General features: G+C 46.0%; 1 protein-coding gene across 3 annotated transcripts in view; it reads left to right on the top strand.

The window, feature by feature from the left end:
- OSBPL10 (oxysterol binding protein like 10) overlaps positions 1–18,906 on the top strand; it is a 340,081-nt gene that overhangs the window by 86,306 nt on the left and 234,869 nt on the right. For all 3 annotated transcript variants that reach the window (XM_070359885.1, XM_070359886.1, XM_070359887.1), the window contains one exon: positions 15,630–15,805. In XM_070359885.1, coding sequence (XP_070215986.1) covers positions 15,630–15,805 — 176 coding nt within the window. The remainder of the gene's footprint in view (positions 1–15,629; positions 15,806–18,906) is intronic.

Raw genomic sequence — 18,906 nt, 5'->3', positions numbered from 1 at the left:
CTGGACCAGTAGGTGGAGAATACACGTCTTGTTTCCCCCTCTTTGGGGGATGGGAGGGGTCAGAACAGGAAATCAAGTGGCAGTTTCTTGGCAAGGAAGCCTAGGCTGTCTTGCTGAGAAGGCTTCGGTGTTTGCCGGGGTCCAGCCCCGGTGGATCCAGGGAATTCGAAGCAGGGTCGGTGTCGGCGAGGATCAGGAAACAATTGCTTAATTAAATGTTAATTAAGGATATAAAGAGTGGTTAAATAAGGATAGCTCAGTGAGGAAATTCAGTGGAGAAAAGAGGCTGAATAATTCAGCCAGAAGGTGAGATAAAGAACGACATGGGGAGACCAAGTTTTGGTGAACAAGGCCCGCACTTTATTTTCCAAAGTAGTTTTTATACCTTAAGTTATGCATAGAGGATAATGGGGAAGGGGTAGAGTCATGCAGTAAGCCAGGCTTTCTTCCTGCAAACTTATCATATGCAAAAGTTTAGGTGATTTGCATCATCTTCTGGCCCAGAGGCCTGTTAACATTTTAAGACCCTTTCTTCAGAAAACTTATTTTTCTCTAAAGGTGATTAGTCAGGTGCCACCCTCCAAAAGCATTAGATAAAGTTGAATTCCTACAGGGCAAAGGTGTGGTGGGCTATAACAAGAAAAAGAATTAACTCAAGGGTCCAAGGTTACAAACATTAAAGCTACTACTTACACCAATCATATTAATCAATACACTGCCAGGGACACAGCAGGTAAGGGATATGGAGACTTAGCAGCAAACATTGGCCCAACAAGTGAAAAACCAATACAATTTCTAATCAATCTTTTAACTGCTCAAAGGAATCTGTATTTAGACAGTTTAGAACATCTCATGCCTCTCACAGTTGGGAGGCTCTGAGCAATCACATGTGGCCCGAAAAACCTATTCAGGCAGGCTAGAGGACTTCCAAAGGAGTTTGTAGGTTGAAACACTATCACACCCAGGAACTTTATTAACTGGAGCTGTAAGTTAACTCTTTTTTTCAGAGAGGTAGTGGGGGACAGCCCCCCGTGAAGTCAGAGGTGTAGGTGAGAGCACAAAGCAGAAAGTAGGCAGACTCTGGTTTTGAGGGTAGATACTCGAGAATTTCCAGGGGGACTCCTGAGGCTCGATCCCGCCTTTGCGTATGCCAAGCCGCCTTCCTCATGACCTTTGCCATGGGCGGAGCTTCTCACGCCGGCTCCCGGCAGGTGTTTATCTTGGAGATGGTGTAGTGGTGATTTCAAAGTAGATTCAGAAAATATCATTGATGTTTGGGATTTGGTTGATGTTTACTAGTCTCCATCGGAGAAGGCAATGGCACCCCAGTCCAGCACTCTTGCCTGGAAAATCCCATGGACGGAGGAGCCTGGTGGGCTTCAGTCCATGGGGTCTCGAAGAGTCAGACACGACTGAGCAACTTCACTTTCACTTTTCACTTTCATGCATTGGAGAAGGAAATGGCAACCCACTCCAGTGTTGTTGCCTGGAGAATCCCAGGGACGGGGGAGCCTGGTGGGCTGCCGTCTCTGGGGTCGCACAGAGTCGGACATGACTGAAGAGACACAACAGCAGCAGCAGCAGTCTCCATGCTCCCCTCTCATTAGGCCTTAATCTCACTATTGAGATGAGCAGCCAGGAGGCTGTGGGATGGGTGCTCTTTATGGGATGCCGTGTGCTCTGACACGGCCGGGTTTGCTGTCGTCACGTGACTTGTGTGTATCCAGTACGAGATCACAGGATTGTCCGTGTAAGAATACTGGAGTGGGTTGCCATTTCCTTCCCTGAGGATCTTCCCTTCCCAGAGATCGAACCCGAGTCTCTGATGTCTCCTGTATTGGCAGGCAGATTCTTTACCACTGTGCCACCTGGGAATGCTTCTTTTTAGGTAGAATAGAAATAATATCTACGTCACAGAGCTGTTAGCAAATAGAACAGAGTAAATTAAATTCCGTAACCGGCTGTTTCTGACAACAAAAACAATAAAAGCTCTTTCCTTAATTGTAAAATGAAAAAAATAAGACCACACTTTTTTAAGGTAATTGCTAAGTATTGCCTTAATATATTATTTGAGAAATAATTGTATGTATATGTAATTTCTATATGTAATATATATGTTGCTAGCTATGTGTCAGACACTGTTCTCAGCATTTTACAGAAAATAACTTAATTCTTAGAAAAGCCCTGCGAGATAAAAACTTTTCTAACCTGGTTCCTTTGTCCATGTATGTTTGATTTTTGGCCACTGTAGACATGTTGGTAGTGGCCGCTAGAAAAATTCTTTAAAGAAAAACTTCAAACTGGGAATTCTGTCCACTCACTCTGATGGCTCAGCGAGTTAAAAAAACTGCCTGTAATGCAGGAGACGTGGGTTTGATTCCTGGGTTTGGAAGATCCCCTGGAGAAGGAAACAGCAACCCACTCACCGTATTCTTGCCTGGAGAATCCCACGGACAGAGGAGTCGGGTGGGTTATAGTCCATGGGGTCACAAGGAGTCGGACACGACTGAGCATTCATGTTGACTGGCTGTTGGCACCGACACTGCCTCTTCCCCAGAAAATCGGGGAGGTCCCATGAATACCGGTGACTTCCCCAGGCGCAGATCTTGATAAGGTCAGACCAGGTGGGAAATGATACTGACTCAGGCTCCCTGAGAGAGCGCGTGTGGAGAGTGGGCATGTGTGGACACTTGGGCCTCTGTGTCCCCTGCTTGGGACTGTGTCCCCAGAGAGCGTACTGGGCTCACAACTCCCAGGAGGACCTGGTGACCTCGAGGCTTTATTGTGGCCTTGATGTTGTGCTCATGGTGGCTTATGTTGCTGGGAGGCCTTGGAGCATGTGTTGGAGAAGCAGCTGAGACTTTAATCGTGTTTGGGTATGTTGGACCCTTTCACGTTAGTTTAATGACATGCCAGGTAGAGCTAGCCAGCGTGCGATTTCCCTTTGGGAATGTGTGTTTTTCAAGGGCCCTTGGCGGCAGCCGGATCTGATCTGCCCGTTGGTCACGTGAGCCTCTTTTTGCATGAGTGCCTGAGACTAGTTGCCAGGCTGGTCCTGTCCTTCCCCGGCCCTGAGATCTGCAGGCGACTACGATGCTCCTGCTGGTTTCCTGCAGGGCTGGGAGCCTTGGGATCTCATGCTGGGGAAGGTAAGCTGGGTGTAAGCAGGATCACAGCAGGTGTGGAGGACCCAGGGAGAGAGTGGGCGGGGTGGCTGCCCACGGCGGCTGGAAGAAGCAGGAGGCGTGATCTCTCCCGGGTGACACCGATCAGCCTGGTGAGAATTCTTTGGACCATCCCATTTAGACTTTACCACTTTCATCTTCTCTCCTTCCCATCTCCCAGGTGTTAGCTGCCTGCATAATCCTGTGAGGAGAACTTGACCCCAGGCAGCTCCCTGGTTTGAGTAGACCTCCCATCTTTGACTGCACTGGCCTCTGTTGCTGCGCGTGGGCTTTCTCTAGTTGCAGCAACAGGGGGCTACGCTCCAGGTGCGGTGCTCAGGCTTTTCGTTGCAGTGGCTTCTCTGGCTGTGGAGCGTGGGCTGTTGGTGCTCAGGCTCCAGTCATTGTAGCTCATGGGCTTAGTTGCTCCATGGCATGTGGGGATATTCCCAGACCAGGAATCGAACCCGTGTCCCCTGCATTACAAGGTACATTCATAACCAGTGGACCACCAGGGAAGCCGGACATCCCACCTTTGACGTGAAGTCTGAATGGTCAACACTTCCTGAGCAGCGTGTCCCTCCTAGCCCACACCTCTGCTTAGAAGGTGCTGGAAGGCTGAGGCACCCTGTCCTGAGGTGGGGGGTGTAGTGTGCTGGTAGCTTTCTGAGACAGGCAGGGTGGTGCAGGGGTTAGGGGAATACTGCCTGGGCTCACATCATCTCTGCTGATGGGCTGTGTGACTGGTTGAGGGAGAGACCCTCTCTGTTTCCTGTGGTTAGTAAGGGGTAGTAATGGTACCTACCTCAGAGGGTAGGCGGGTGTTTTTGTTTTTGTTAACCTTAAGCTCCTTCTTGTTTAGTCTTTATTTATCTATCTTACTGAAGTGTAGTTGATTTACAATGCTGTGTTAGTTTCAGGTGTACAGCAAAGTGATTAAGTTATACATACATCTGTATCTATTATTTTTCATTCTTTCCCATATGAGTTATTGCAAAATATTGAATACAGTTCCCTGTGCTATTATACAGTAGGTCCTTGTCGATTATATTTTATCTATGGTAGTGTGTATCTGTTAATCCCCAGTTCCTAATTTATCCTTTCCCCTCCACCTTTTCCCTCTGGTAACCTTAAATTTGTTTTCTGTGTCTGTAGTTCTGTTTCTGTTTTGTAAATAAGTTCATTTGTATCTTTTTTGAGATCCCACAGTAGAAGTGATATCATGTGATTTGTCTTTCTCTGTCTGATTTACTGCTCTTAGTTTGATCATGTTGCTGCAAATGGCATTATTTTATTCTTTTTTTATGGCTGAATAATATTCCATTGTACATACATGATTTTTTTTGCTTAATTATTTCAGGGTTGGTTTGGGGGTTCCACAGATTTCAGAGGCTCGTGTTCCTTTTAACTTTCTCCTTCACCATCCCTAGGGTGTGGCCATGTCCTCAAAGTTCAAAAAGAGTGTTGGAATTCCAGCCACTGTGTCTACCTTCCAACAAAGCAAGTAGAGGAGGGGAAGGAGTCCAATCTGTCACTATTCTTCATGAGCTAGAACTTAGATGGCCACATCTAGCTTAAAGGAAGATTGGGAAATGTATTCTGGCATTGTGTATCGGCTCAGATAACAATTGGAGTTCTCTTGATTTGAGAGAGAAAATGATTATTTTATAGGTAGGATAGATAGTCAACTGTCACCGCTACATCTGGTTTTAGACCACAAGCTAATTGAGCCAGAGCTGAGGTTGTAACCCTTGGTTTCAACCCAGAGATCTGTCTTTCCACTGATCCCAGTAAAAATGGAACATGAGTGTTGGGAAGCAGCTGGTGGACTTAGACAATACATGTTTGGAGGAAAAGAGAAGTTCTTTTCCTGTCTCCCTTGGCCTTGCATACCAACATGAACTGATTTGCTTTATGGTAAAGTCAGGGTCATGGGAATCCTTGAGTCTTGAAATATACAAACAGATCTGTGTATGGTCACAGAGAAGACATGTTTCAGTTCTTATCTTACTGACATCTTTTTAGCACTTGGCACAGCTGATCACTCCTGCCTTCATGAATGTTCTCTTTCTGGGGTTCTGGTTTTCCTCCCGTCTCTCCATCTTGTTCTCTTCATCTCTTTTTCCTGTTTAATGTTAAGAGTTCCTCATGTCTTGATGCTGGGCCTTCTCTTCCCTGTCTTCTCTTTCTGTGCAGTCTCAGTTGTGCCTTTAGCTCTCTTGGCTACTTATTGTCAGATTATTCATCTTTAATCCCCGGCTCAGATCCTATCTGGACTCCAGATCCATTCATCCAATTGCCAATCAACACCTCCTGGAAGTTGTAAAGGCTTCTGAAGTGTAACAGCCCACAAATGAAATTCCCAGTCCATTATCAGGTCTTGTCAATTGTACCCTGGCAGTAATTCTGACACCTCTACCCTGGTCTAGGATATTGCCAGGATTGCTGAAGTTTTTAAAAACACTTTTATTAAAGTATAATTTGAACAGTATAAAATTTACCCATTGCAAGCATACAATTCAATAATATTTAGCTAATTTATAGTGTGCAACTATCATCAAAATCCAGTTTGAGAACATTCCTATCACCAAAATAATTCCTTCTAGCCAGTGTATAGTTAATATACAGTGTACAGTGTATAGTTAATACACTGTTCTCATCCTCAGCTCCAAACAGTCAGTTGTCTGCTTGCTTGCTTCTTGGTTTATTTTTAGCATGTGGGGTCTTAGTTTTCCAACCAGGGATGAACCTGTGCCCCCTGCAGTGGAAACATGGATCCCTAAACACTGGACCACCAGAGGAGTTCTTCCTCTGCTTTTGTCTCTATAAATTTCCCTTCTCTGGACACTTCGTATACATGAAATCATACAACATGTAATCTTCTTGCATCTGGTTTCTTTCACTTAGCATGTTATTTCTGAGGTTCACCCATATAGCACATGTCAATGTTGTGTTCTTTTCATTGCTAGATAGTATTCCGTGGTGTGGCTCTATCACACAATTTGTTTATCCATTCACCAGTTCATGGACATTTTGTGTTGGGAAATCTCTAGCTAGGTCACATTCTACTTTCTTCTTAACACGAGACTCTCAGCGCAGCTAAAGCTGTGTGTTCATTTTTGTAAATACCTTATTGTTTCTTGGCACATTTTCCGTACCCCCATCAAATCAGAGACCTTGTCCCCCACCTCCTATGGATTACATTAAAAAAATTTTTTTTCATTTTATTTGCTTTTATTTATTTCTGGCTGCGCTGGGTCGTCTTCGTTGCTGCCCCTGGGCCTCTTCTCGTGGTGGCTTCCCTTGTTGCAGAGCCTGGGTTCTAAGCGTGTGGGCTTCAGTAGTTGGGGCACACGGGGGCTTAGTTGCCCCACAGCACGTGAGATCTTCTGGGCCCAGGGATCGAACCTGTGTCCCCCACGTTGGCAGGCAGATTCTTAACCACTGGACCACTGGGGAAGTCCCCTCCTATGTATTTTTAGCATTTAGCATATAGTGCCTAGCAAGTTTGGTACTCATTAAAAAAAAAAATATATATATATATGTATTTTTAAAGAAATGAGTGAATTCTTAGAAATAAGACTTAGTTTTGGAACCAAAGCCAAATTCTTTAAAATTTAGCTGAGTTTATGTAAATTCTCTTTTCTTTAACCATAGAATGAGTAAACGTATCCACAGTGCTTTATCCATATCACAGAATGTGGTCCAGCTGACCACATCTGAGAACCTTGCCAAATTGTATTGCCACAGCACCTCCAAGAAAAGAGCAAACACTGGCTCTTGTTTTAAGTTCTATCTTGTTGGCTTTGTTGCCAATTAATTAAACCGCTGATATAGTGTAATATGAGCATGGGATCCAATTCACTGTCTGCATTTGGAAAAGTGATGTGGACGCTGGGAAGTTCTTGTTTTATACCCACTCGGACCTTGAGGCACAGCGATGGTGGAACAGCAGTTCAGAAGAGAACAAGCCAGCTTTCTGGCTTTGCAGATGCAGGACTCAGGGTTCTGAGTGGATGAGTGCCGTGGCCAAGGTCACAGAGTGAGGACCAGTAGCTCTCAAAGCGTGGTCCCGCCTGCGGCATCAACATCACCTGGGAACTTGCTGGAATTCTCTGGTTCCACCCAGACCTCCCGAATCTGTGGGAGGGGCCCAGGAGCTTGTGTTTTTAACAAACTTGCAGGTTATGCCGATGTAGCAAATGTTTGAAAACCACAGGTCGAACCAGCCATCTTCCTGCCAGATCACACCTCTTTCCTCTCTGCCATGTAGCCTGTAGGGAAAAGTAAAGGGTGCTTTGATCCAGGGACAGTGGAGTTTAGGGTGTGATTTCACTGGATTTGTGTTGTTTAGTTGCTAAGTTGTGTCTGACTCATGTGACCCCATGGACTGTAGCCCGCCAGGTTCCTCTGCCCATGGGATTTCCCAGGCAAGAATTCTGGAGTGGGGTGCCTTGCCTTCTCCAGGCGGATTCAGTTGGATATTTAGGGGCAGAAAACCTGAGCCTAGGGGCCTGCTTCTGATCCTAATTGCTTCCCTGGTCTCCACAGGCTAGCTTTCCATCTCTCTTCATCCTGGTGGGCACTAGGCTGCCCACACACTTTTGCCCCCGGGCTTTAGCCAGTATTCTCTTCAGTGTGATTTGATGTGTGTGTTCAGGGTTTTAGTGTAAAGCAAAGACTTGATTCAAGACTCCGCCCATCTCAAGGATTCCCAGGTAAGTTCCTTGCGTTGTCGATGGCAAGAATGAAAATGAACCATGAGCATTAAGATGGGTCTTGACATTTTACAGTTTAAAGTAGTAGTAGTTGAAGTTCTTAGCCAATGGCCTTGGAAACTTGAGTAAATAGGAGTTCAGAAGTGCCTGTATTAACCCTTGTTAGAAAGGTCTCAGTTCTTGCTCCCGGTATGTAATGATCTGGTCTTCAAAGGCAGATGGAATCTCATCATACATGAAATCCAAGTGCAGTGCATCCAGTCTTGTGTTAAAAGTTCGCTTTGACTTAATGCTCATGCTTTGTCAGGTGAGGTGGTTCACGAGGCAGCAGCCGTTCGGCCTGCTCTCTGGGGCCGCTGTGCCCAGGTGAACCTACATGATGCTAGCTGATGATCCAGTTATGCAGAAACAACATTCCCAGTGACATAATTTTTCATTAAATCTTTCTCAAAAATACTCCCGCAGTGACAGAGCCGAGATACCTACTGCCTGAGCTGTTGTGATTTAGGAGCAGGGCTTCAGCTCTTTCACACAATGATAAAATAAGGTCAGCTCATATTTAAATAATATGTTCCACTTTGTTGGATGGGCCCATAGTGCTCAGATGTTTGCTGAATGAATGATTAGGAGGAAAAGCTTGAAAGGGTAGGGGGGACAAAAAAGGGGTGTGAATAACACGCTTAAGGTTTTTATTCTGACTCAATTTTGCACTGGTTTTTTCTGCTTATCTAGGGCTTCCTTGGTGGCTAAGACGGTAAAGAATTCACCTGCAATGCAGGAGACTTGGGTTTGATCCCCTGGGTGGGGAAGATCCCCTGGAGAAGGGAATGGCTACCCACTCCAGTATTCTTGCCTGGAGAATTCCACAGACAGAGGAGCCTGGAGGGCCGTAGTCCATGGAGTCCCAAAGAGTTGGATACAACTGAGAGATTAACACACACTAGGGAAATTTTGAAATTCATATTCCTGATTTCCTGATCTGAGCCACAAAGATTCCGATTCTCTATGGGATGGCAGTCTGGAATCCACATTTTAAACTACTTCTCTGCTGATTCAGAAGCAGGGAACAGCTGACCCAAACTGTAAGAACATTCTTTTTACAAGAAGACAGTTAAAAATACTCTTTTTTAAAACTCTGCTTTATTGGTTGTCTTTTGTTTTATTTATGGCTTATTTTTAACTGGAGATTGCTTAAAATTTATAAATATGTGTAAATTTATGGTTTTGCCTTTCCTGTTTTGGTGCCTTCCCCATGCTAACAGTTTAAAAATACCCACCCATATTTTTCCTAATATGAATATATTAAATTATATGATATATATATAATGTATTATTAAAACTAATACTACTAGTTTTTTTAAAGTCTCTAACATGTCAGATGTTATTGTGAGGTCTAAAGATTGGCCCTATAAAATTTTTACTTTTTGATGCTGTTTTTAGCCAACATTTTGCAAAATGTTCCATGCACATTTAAAAAGTTTATATTAAAAAGTTGTGTGTGTGTATTTTTCATTTGGGTATGTAATTATTTGTAACATTTAAAATAAAACTTGGGAATATATTGTTTTGAATCTGTATGTTCCCATTCATTTTCTACATATCTGTCCAACTCTGGGCAAAAGGATTCTAAAAGTCTCCTAATCGGATTGTGTTTTATTTTTTTCTTATATTTCTGTCAGTTTCGACCCTGTGTTTTGCATCTTTGCAGTGAAAACGGTACTTTAATCAACACACACTGTCTGCATGGTTTTGAGCCTTGGGCCTTACGGCTAGATGGCCTGATTAAAATCTACACCTTAGTTTCCTCTCTATAAGATCGGGGGTGTGCTGTTGACCTTTCCGCACTTGCCTCTTGTACAGATGAAAATTTCAAGTAGGCACTCAATCCAGAGAAGGGTGTTTAGCTGGAGACAAGGCCGCCGTTGCCATGGTCAGAACAAGGCACAGGTGGGCTCCAGGAGTCTGAGCAGGAGCTTCTCAGAAGACAGAGGGCCTGGAGTATGCAGATTTCTACAGACACTATGATTCTGTGAAAGGTTTCCAGGACACGCCTTTCAGAGTACAAAGTGATTTTGGAATATAAAGAATTTGTCTGGGTGAGGTCCATGGGAGTTTGTCACTGAGCTGTGTTCCCGAACCATGACGTGTGAATATTTGGGCTGGAGACTAGCTTTTCTTGATCAATAATTAGTGTGGGGTTGGAGGTAGAAACAAAACGGAGGGCCTGGGAAGGTGAGGCAGATCCCAGCAGGTGGGACACCAGCGCTAGCTGGGTCCTGAGCCCCGGTGGGCGAGGCCTCAAGCCTGGCGTGGAAGGAAGTCGGAGCCCCACACGGAATGGGAGGGGTCCTTACTCCCTTCTAGAACTAGCTCAGGTGTCAAGAGCTGGGCAATCAACCTCCCTTCTCAAGCCCTTTCCTCTTGTTTTAATTTTCACTTTCAAGTTTAGATGAAATGTCTTAACTTTTTGTCAGTAGCAGCCTGTCTGGCGAAGTTCCTCTTCAAAAGAGCTTTTTTCACTGCAGTTTTCCTCTTTGTAATTTTCTTGTAGGTTGCTTGTGATTTCTGCCTCTTGGCATTAATGAGCTGCTTCCCCCCCTGTTCCCACCACCCCCACCCCAATCCTTTCCCTTTATTTTTCTGCTGCTAACTGGATGCTGATGGCAATTGGCGTGTCTATCCCCTCCCAAAGTAAAAATGTCAGATTTTCAGTTTTCGGATCCTGAAGTTGAACCTTCATGAAAGTCTGTAACGCAGGTGAGGGTGGGAATTAAAGGCTACAGGTGTTGACAGATGACTCCGTTATGCCAGGATTGGAAAGCAGTTAAGCCTAAGGGCAGCTGCTTTGGATGTACGCATGCGCAAGTGAGTGTGACTGTGTGCGTACAGATGAATGTGCGTGTGTGTGCACGCAGGTGTGTATGTGCAAGCACGTGCTCACGTGTTGTTTCCGAAGCAGTGGCTTGTTCTCAGCCCTTGTGAAGTGGGCCTGCCGCTCCCCGTGGGTCCCAGCTTTGGAACAGAGCGAGGTTGCCACTCGGAGGCTGGCCTGATGAGGACTGATGGCATGTCTCCTGGGTTGGTTTGACGGCTCTGTTTTTTCTCTCCTCTCTACCCCGCACCCTCCCTGGTTTGTTAACATAGCCCCTAAAGTATGTTCCCTTCATATACAGTTAGGTTCACTTGCTCCTCAGTCAAGATGCAAGCTGAAGCTCGAGATGCTAATTAGAATTGAACCCACTCTAGGAATTTGGTTCGTCTTACTCATTTCTCCAGAATGAAAGGCCTTTAGGAAAGTTTCAGGAGTTTATCTGGCGTTTGCACTTAATTTGGTGAAGCCTTGTCCCTAAATGAGTTTAACTTTTCCATTTAGGATGAAAGCCGTAAATCTCTGATGCAGCAATGCCTGACAGAGCCCTGACCCTGCAGGAAACCAAATGTAATTTCCTTCCTCCCAGGGGATGTGACCCCCACGGCAATGCGTTTCATAATGCTGGGTGGACAGCTCCTACCTACACGTGACAGCTGCTAACTCAACTTTCAAAGGCAGTCCTGGAAGAACACTTTATGTTTAATCTGTTGCAATTTTTAATCGGATATTCTCCCATCATTTCCTTCCAAATAGGATCGAACTTTTAACTGTCTTTAGAAAAAAAGCAAATTATTGATAACCTTCTTTAGTGCACCTGATTCAAACCTGTATTTTCACTGAAACTATTTTAGGAAGCAGTGGAAAGGTGTGTTTTGTTTTTTGTCTGAGGCAGGGGGTTAGAATTAAGATGTCATTTTGAAATAGGTAATGTGAAAAATCATTCATGTGTTCCCATAGCCTGCATGATTTCTGCTCATTGGGTTATTCTGTCATCCTGATTAAGGGGGGAAAAAACCAGAATTCAATTCATTTTTTGGTACCAGTTTCTTAGTAATGTCCTTTGCAAATATATGGTTGGTATAAATGAGATGAATTTGTGAAGCTGCATCTGGGAGCTGGAAAGGCTGATGGGCCTGGGTGATGAGCGGACAGAGCAGAAAGGGAAGAGGTGTTGAGTCTTTCTCCATTGCAACAAGGGCACAGGGTTGATGGGGAGGGTCAGGGTGTGGACGGCAACTTGGCTTACGCCTTTTCCTTGAAGCCTGTTGAGATTGTATGCTACCTTTTCTGCTTTCCTCTGTGTAAAGGGGGCATGTTTATAGATGGGGAACAGTGCACTTCTGCCAGGGTGGTTTGGCGGGGGGATGCAGGGGCTGGAGACACACAATGCTGTAGTTGGAGACGAGGCTCCTTCCCTACACTGTACAGATTATTGCTCTCAATGCTCTGACCTGCCGGGAGCTGTCTGCATACCGGCAGTCACCGTGACAGGAAATCCAGGCCACGTTGAAACCAGGACTCCTAAAGAGAAGGCAGGGTCAGCACTTGAATAACGTGACCCCTGGTGGCTCAGAAATCACCGCAACTCCTCTCTCATGGATAGAATTTGGTTTTCACATTGTAGGGTAAGGGAGTTAGAGAAGGCGAGGTTTGAAAAGACTGGCAGTTTACAGGAACAGATCACCTTTAATGAGGCGAGACGGGGCAGCAGTCAGATTAGTGAGCTGCTGCGCTGACCCGAGAAAAGACGAAGTATATATAGGCATGTATGTGGAAAGCTACTGTCTTAAGGGGCCTGTTCTTCTCCAAGGTTGTTCAGAGTAGTTATCTCTTAAACGGCTGGGGCAAGGAATTCTGGAGCTCCGCCAGAGGCTGGACCGGCTGGGAGCTGGGTGTAATCAACCTTAATGTCCGTTTTTTTTTTTCCTTCTGGTGAGAGTTCTTTGTTTTGCATAGAATGGTGGGGAGGACCCAGAGGGGAGCTTTAACTCCAGGTTATTTTGATCTGTGTAACTTTCCTTCAACATCACAGAGAGGAGGAGTAGAAGGACATGAAAATAGACATTTTGAAAAGATTTTTGGTGAATTTGCCAGGCTGACTGCCATCACAGATCTGAAGCATAAGATAAGCAGAAGCCTCTTTCTCATCCTTGTAGAAATAAGGGTGTTTTTTAGCAGGTGGCTGTCCTCCAGGTGGTGATTCGGGGGCCCAGGCTCCTCTCTCTGGGGGTCCTTGGCACACTCGTTGTGGATCCCCAGTGGCCCCACAGGATGTCTCCATTCCAACCTGTGTGAGTGTGTGTTGTGTGCCTGTCCTGCGTTTTACTTCTGCTCACATTCTGTTGCCACAGCTCACATGGCCACACATCCCGACAAAGAAAACTGGGAGATATATTCTGTCCTTTCATCTCATGTCTCTTGGAAGAAGTGGGCAGGGATTTGGTGATGCGCTGTTAGTTTAGACCAGTGCTTCTCAAACTTGAGCTGCATCAGAGTCATCTGGAAGCCTCCTTGACCCCTTCCCCAGTGTTTCTGATCCAGCCGGCCTTGGATGGGGCCCAAGGATTTACATTTCAAACAAACTCCCAGGTGAGCTTGATACTACTGCTGGGCCTGGGACCACACTTTGAAGAGTCCTGGCCCACAAAGGCATCTTTGTATCTTGATTTATCCATGGTAGTGGTGGAGACCAGAAGTATAGCCTTATTATTATGACCCAAAAGAGATTGGGTGGGGGGAGGACAGAGGTAAAAAAGATAGTCTTGTCCAGGACATTTGGAATGTTACAAGTAATTAAAAGAGGAAGATTTCTTGGAGGAACTGGCATTCTGGAGGGTTGAGACCTGCCCTGTGGGCTGGGGATGCAGTGGCGCCTCTGTGGGCAGGCAGGAGGACTTTCAGCTGCGCTAGCTCTCTCGGAGCAGGAAGGTTTGGAGAATGAAGCACCTAAGTGGGTAAGGAGAGGTGACCCGGGGCAGGTAGTGAAGGAGGACCTGTGGGAGACTCGAAAGAGAGTTTGCGAGCTGGACTGAACCAGGTGTGGATGTGGACACAGACAAGCAGGACTTGGATTTGGAGTTTCTTTGAGTCCCAGCCCCTGAAAACTGAGGGATAATGATGGCTGTCTGTCGGATACTGTGAGAATCAGGGTGGCAGTTTGTACACTTTCTTAGTTTGTGGTGCTTAGAGGTTAAGATAATGCCCCGAGGTTTCATTGATTAAAGCAGTCATCTGCAAACAGCTTCATGTACATTTATGTTCTAACAACTCAGTAGCCATTTGAAAAAGTAATCACCATAAAAGCACAATATGCTTCTGTGTTAAGAACCGCAGGTACATGTTGATGGACTGCGTGTGCCTGCAGATTCCAAACTGGCTGGATTGTCTGCGTGCTTGGTGTCTGACTTGCAAGCATCACTGTGTAACCCTCAAATATGGGACGTATTTTCAAGTGCCTGTGCGAGTTCCCAGTCGTGACCCAGCTGCTTGGGTGCATGGATTGAAAACTGGAATCTGGTAGGAATCTGGTAGTTTTCCCCCTTCATTGATTCACTGAATAAATATACTATCAGTGAGGTGTCAGGCACTGTCTGTCTCTGGATAGGGTAGAGTCTCAGGGGAGGGGGCTGAAACCAGACATTAAATTGGATAATCCTGTAAATGTAGATTCCCATGGGGGCCAAAGCCACGAGGGGCAAGTTCCAGGTGAGAACTTGTGGGAGGATTTGACCTGGTCAGGAGAAGCTTTCTCAAGTTGGTGGCACTTGAGTTGTTCCTGAAGTTACCGTGCAGTATAAATAGGGGAAGGAACCATGTTCTAGACACAGGAATGGCAAGTATTTTCAAGCTAATGAAGGACTGACTTTTTTCCCTCCTTAATTGCACCGTGATTTGATTTGAGACTGGTTCTGTGGCTTGGGTGTGGCTGTGGGTCAGATAGCCTCTGGACTTTTCTTTAATCAGAGAAACCCACTGATGGTGCAGTGGGATGCTGATGTGAAACCCAGCTGCACAGACAGTTTCAGTGTTGTTTTGAATAACTGCTCCAGGTGGGGAAACAGCATGAGCAAAAGCCCTGTGGTGGGAGGCAGCTGGGGGAGCCGGCGTGGGTGGAGCAGACAGTGGGAGGCGGGGAAAGCAGGCAGGGGCTATGCTGAGCCTCTGGGCTCCAGGAGGAGTGTGGGTCTCCGATGAAGACGGCTTGTGGAGAAGCGCAAGTTGTCTGGACTACTTTCTGCTGATAGATTGTGAGTGTCGATAGGCCAGGTACTCAGCTCCCAAGATTTGTTTGAGCCATTCAGACAACTAGCGGTTCCTCTGTTTTTCCCCTGGTTATAGACTCCAGTGGCATTGTGGCCTCCCAGAGCGGAGGGAATTCTTGCCCTGTTGTGTGAACAGTGTTCTGTGGAAGGACCCGCTGGAGGTTAGAGAGCTTTGTGAGCACCTCTAGTTCCTGGTTGGCCCAGTCCTGGGGCTCAGATACAGTGCCCAGGCTGCCCCAGAGTCCAGCCCAGCTTGCTACTTCCGGGGTGTGAATTTCAGGTGTTCCTGTGAAGTCACGTCGAACCTGTTACCAGATTCTGTATCCCAGTGCCTTGCTCTTCTTGACCATCCTGAGGCTCACGTGTATCTGTGGGCATCACACCATATCCCGAATGGGCCTGGCCTTTGTTCAGGAGCCACGACGAGCTCCATTCTGACTTAAGAATTGGACTCTCTCTCGCTACCCAGGTCTGGCTTGTGTGGGTGTCTGGCAGGGACTTTTAGCTCCCAGCATCCTGGATTGGGACCCTTGATGTCAACATAAGGATTCGGTTCTTCTTCTCCTTTGCTTGGAGAGAAAACTGACAGACACCCTGTGATCTCTCTGCCCAGGTACTTCGTGCTGGATTTCGAGGCTGGCATCCTGCAGTATTTTGTGAACGAGCAGAGCAAGCACCAGAAGCCTCGAGGAGCCCTGTCTCTTTCTGGTGCCATCGTGTCCCTGAGCGACGAAGCACCCCACATGCTGGTCGTGTATGCTGCCAATGGGGAGATGTACAAACTGAGAGGTATGTTCACCTCCCGGGAGGCTTGCAGATGGGCCTCTTGGGTTCACAGTTAACATGGTGATGGCTCTCTGGTTTTTCAGTTTTTTAAAAATCACCTTTAACAGTTTGCCGTATTTGAGGACTCTGGTGACAGACACTGCCTCTCCTCCTTTTGAGGTGGGGAGAGGAGCTGAGATTAGGAAGTATTTGTCCTCATTAACCAAGGAATTAAGGAAAATGCAAGGTGAGTGATCGCAAAGCTGGCTGAACCTTAGGACTTCAGCAGATTTTTCATATTAGCTCAGTATATATTTGCTTGTACCTTATATAGTGACTCTTCAGTGCCCATGAGGCTGTGCTCTAAAGATAAAATAAACCTTTCCCCCCCTTCCTTTCTACTTTTTTTGTGTGGCTGCACTGCATGACATGTGGGATCTTCCAGGACCAAGGATGGAACCCGTGGAAGCCTGGTGGCTTAACAAGGGAATAACCAGGAAAGTCCAAACAAGTCTTTTAGGAATCATGGTGGGGACCTTCCTGGTGGTCCAGTGGCTAAGACTTTGCCTTGCAATGCAGGTGGTGCGGTTTTGATCTCTGGCTGGGGAAGCTGGGATTCCTCAGGCCTTGCAGCCAAAAAGCCAAAACATGAAACACAAGCAGTATGGTAACACATTCAATAAAGACTTTAAAAATGGTCCACATCAAAAAAAAAAAAAATTGAAAAAAATTAAAAGCAAGATAACAAATCTTTTATTTATTTTTTTTTAGAAAAGGGTCATGGTGCCCTCCACTCAGAGTTTCTCTAGAACCAGCTATTAGTAAAGGCCCCCTTCACTTGTACTTTATTTTGGGGGCTGCATCAAGCAACTCGTGGGATGTTAGTTCCCCGACCAGGGATTGAACCCAGGCCCTCAGCAGTGGTAACGCTGGGTCATAACCACTGGACCGCCAGAGAATTTCCCCTACTTGTACTTTATTTAACCCTCTGTGGCCCTAGAGCCTGGTGAAAAGACAACTGGTGTTATTTCCTGTTGTCTACTGTCTCCCCTTCTCTTTGCTTCTTGAAAGCTAGGAGCCCAGCATTTGGCCACAACTGGAGCTTGTGGGCCAAGCTTCCCCAGTGGCTCAGCAGTAAAGAATTTGCCTGCAGTGCAAGAGATGCAGGAGGCATGGGTTTGATTCCTGGGTTGGAAAGATTCCCTGGAGGAGGGTTTGGCAACCCACTCCAGTACTCTTGCCTGGAGAATCCCATGGACAGAGGAGCCTGGTGGGCTACAGTCCATAGGGTCACAAAGAGTCAGACACGACTGCAGCGACTGAGTGCACACACACACACACACACACATACACGGAAGAGCTAGCCACCACCTGCACCAAGGCATATGCACCGCACAGGTTTTCAGATGGGGCACACTTGTCTGCAGTGACGTGATTTGATTGCTAGACCATTCTACCAGCATTCTGTCATAGGTGCATTGCTGGAAAAATAGTCGTCTTCTCATAGAATAACAAAACTGACCCCCGGATGCACATTTGGTCACATGTGCGCGCACACATACAGTCAGTGTTGTAAAGGTCTGAGGAAAGAAGTGTGTATTAAGTGCTGGGAGGTCGTTGGTAATCACACCTCTTGTGTGCGCTCAGCCATTCAGTCATGTCTGACTTTTTTGCAACCTCATGGACTATATAGCCCACTAGGATCCTCTGCCTATAGAATTTCCTAGGCAAGAAAACTGGAGTGGGTTGGCATTTCTTCCTCCAGGGGATCTTCCTGACCCAGGGATCAAACCCACATCTCCTGCATTGCAGGTAGATGCTTAACCGCAGAGCCATTGGGGAAACCCATGCCTTTTAACGTATTTATTTAAGGGAAGGCTGAGTACAAAGAAAGGGCCCCTCATTCTTTGTGCTTGACCTGGGGGCTGATAGTGGTGGGTTGGCCTTTGCAAAACCAGACTGAGGGCTTTGATTCCCCAACTCAGAGGCCAGTGTTTGCTGACTTTCCTCCAGGCTTTGCTACCAAGGGGTAGGCTTAGCTGCGGTTCCTTTATTATATTTGTACTTTATTTACTTTTGACTGGAGAAGGCTCTTGGGTAGCAGGGAGATCACACCAGTCAATCCTAAAGGAAATCAGTCCTGAATATTCGTTGGAAGGACTGATGCTGAAGCTCCAATCCTTTGGCCACCTAATGCTAAGAGCCTGACTCATTGGAAAAGACCCTGATGCTGGGAAAGATTGAGGGCAGGAGGAGAGGTGGGTGACAGAGGATGAGATGATTAGATAGTATGACTGACTCGATGGACGTGAATTTGAGCAAACTCCGGGATATAGTGAAGGACAGAGAAGTCTGGTGTGCTGCAATCTGTGAGTTGCTACAATGAGTCGGACATGACTTAGCAACTGAATGATAACTTTTGATCAAGCCGCAAGGCTTGTAGGGTATTAGTTCCCTGACTAGGAATTGAACCCAAGTCCTTGGGTGTGAAAGCTCAGAGTCCTAATTACTGGACCACCAGAGAATTCCCTGAGGTTCCTTTATTATCTGTATACCAGTCGTATCTCAGGATCTATAAAACAATCCCCAAAACTTGTGAAATAAAAATGCCTTTAGTTGAAAGTTTTTGAGTTTGGGGGAACCATGAGAGGAGTCATGTTTTCTTTGGAGATTCATGCAGTGCATGTCCCGCATGTATATGGTCCTTGGTTTAGCTTTGCTGTTTATTGCTTAATAAATTGTCAAAGCAGAAATAATAGCAGCTGAAAAACTTAATGGCATTCCCTCCCCCTACCCCAGGGCTGTCAGGGTTTATACAAATGACACAGCTCCATACAGAACAGTCTAACCAGTTTGCCAGTGGAGACATCATTTTGCCTTTTAGTTGTTATTCTCTAGATTATCAAGCCCCAAACTTTTTTTTTTAGGATAGTTTTAGTAGCAAACATAAAAGTTTTATTATCTGCATGAACTAATCATAAGGGCTAAATTTAGCTTAAAGTTATCCACTACAGCAAATGCAGGATACATTTCCGCTGCTTTCTGGCTGGTCCTTCGTCCATCCCCAAGGATCTGGGCATTGATTTTCCCGTTTCACATCTTGCTACACGTAGAGATGAATCTTG

The sequence above is a fragment of the Bos mutus genome, chromosome 22, assembly GCF_027580195.1.
Source record: "Bos mutus isolate GX-2022 chromosome 22, NWIPB_WYAK_1.1, whole genome shotgun sequence".
NCBI lineage: Eukaryota > Metazoa > Chordata > Mammalia > Artiodactyla > Bovidae > Bos > Bos mutus.
Note: the sequence above shows the minus strand (reverse complement) of the source record. Positions and strands in the feature narration are given on the sequence as shown.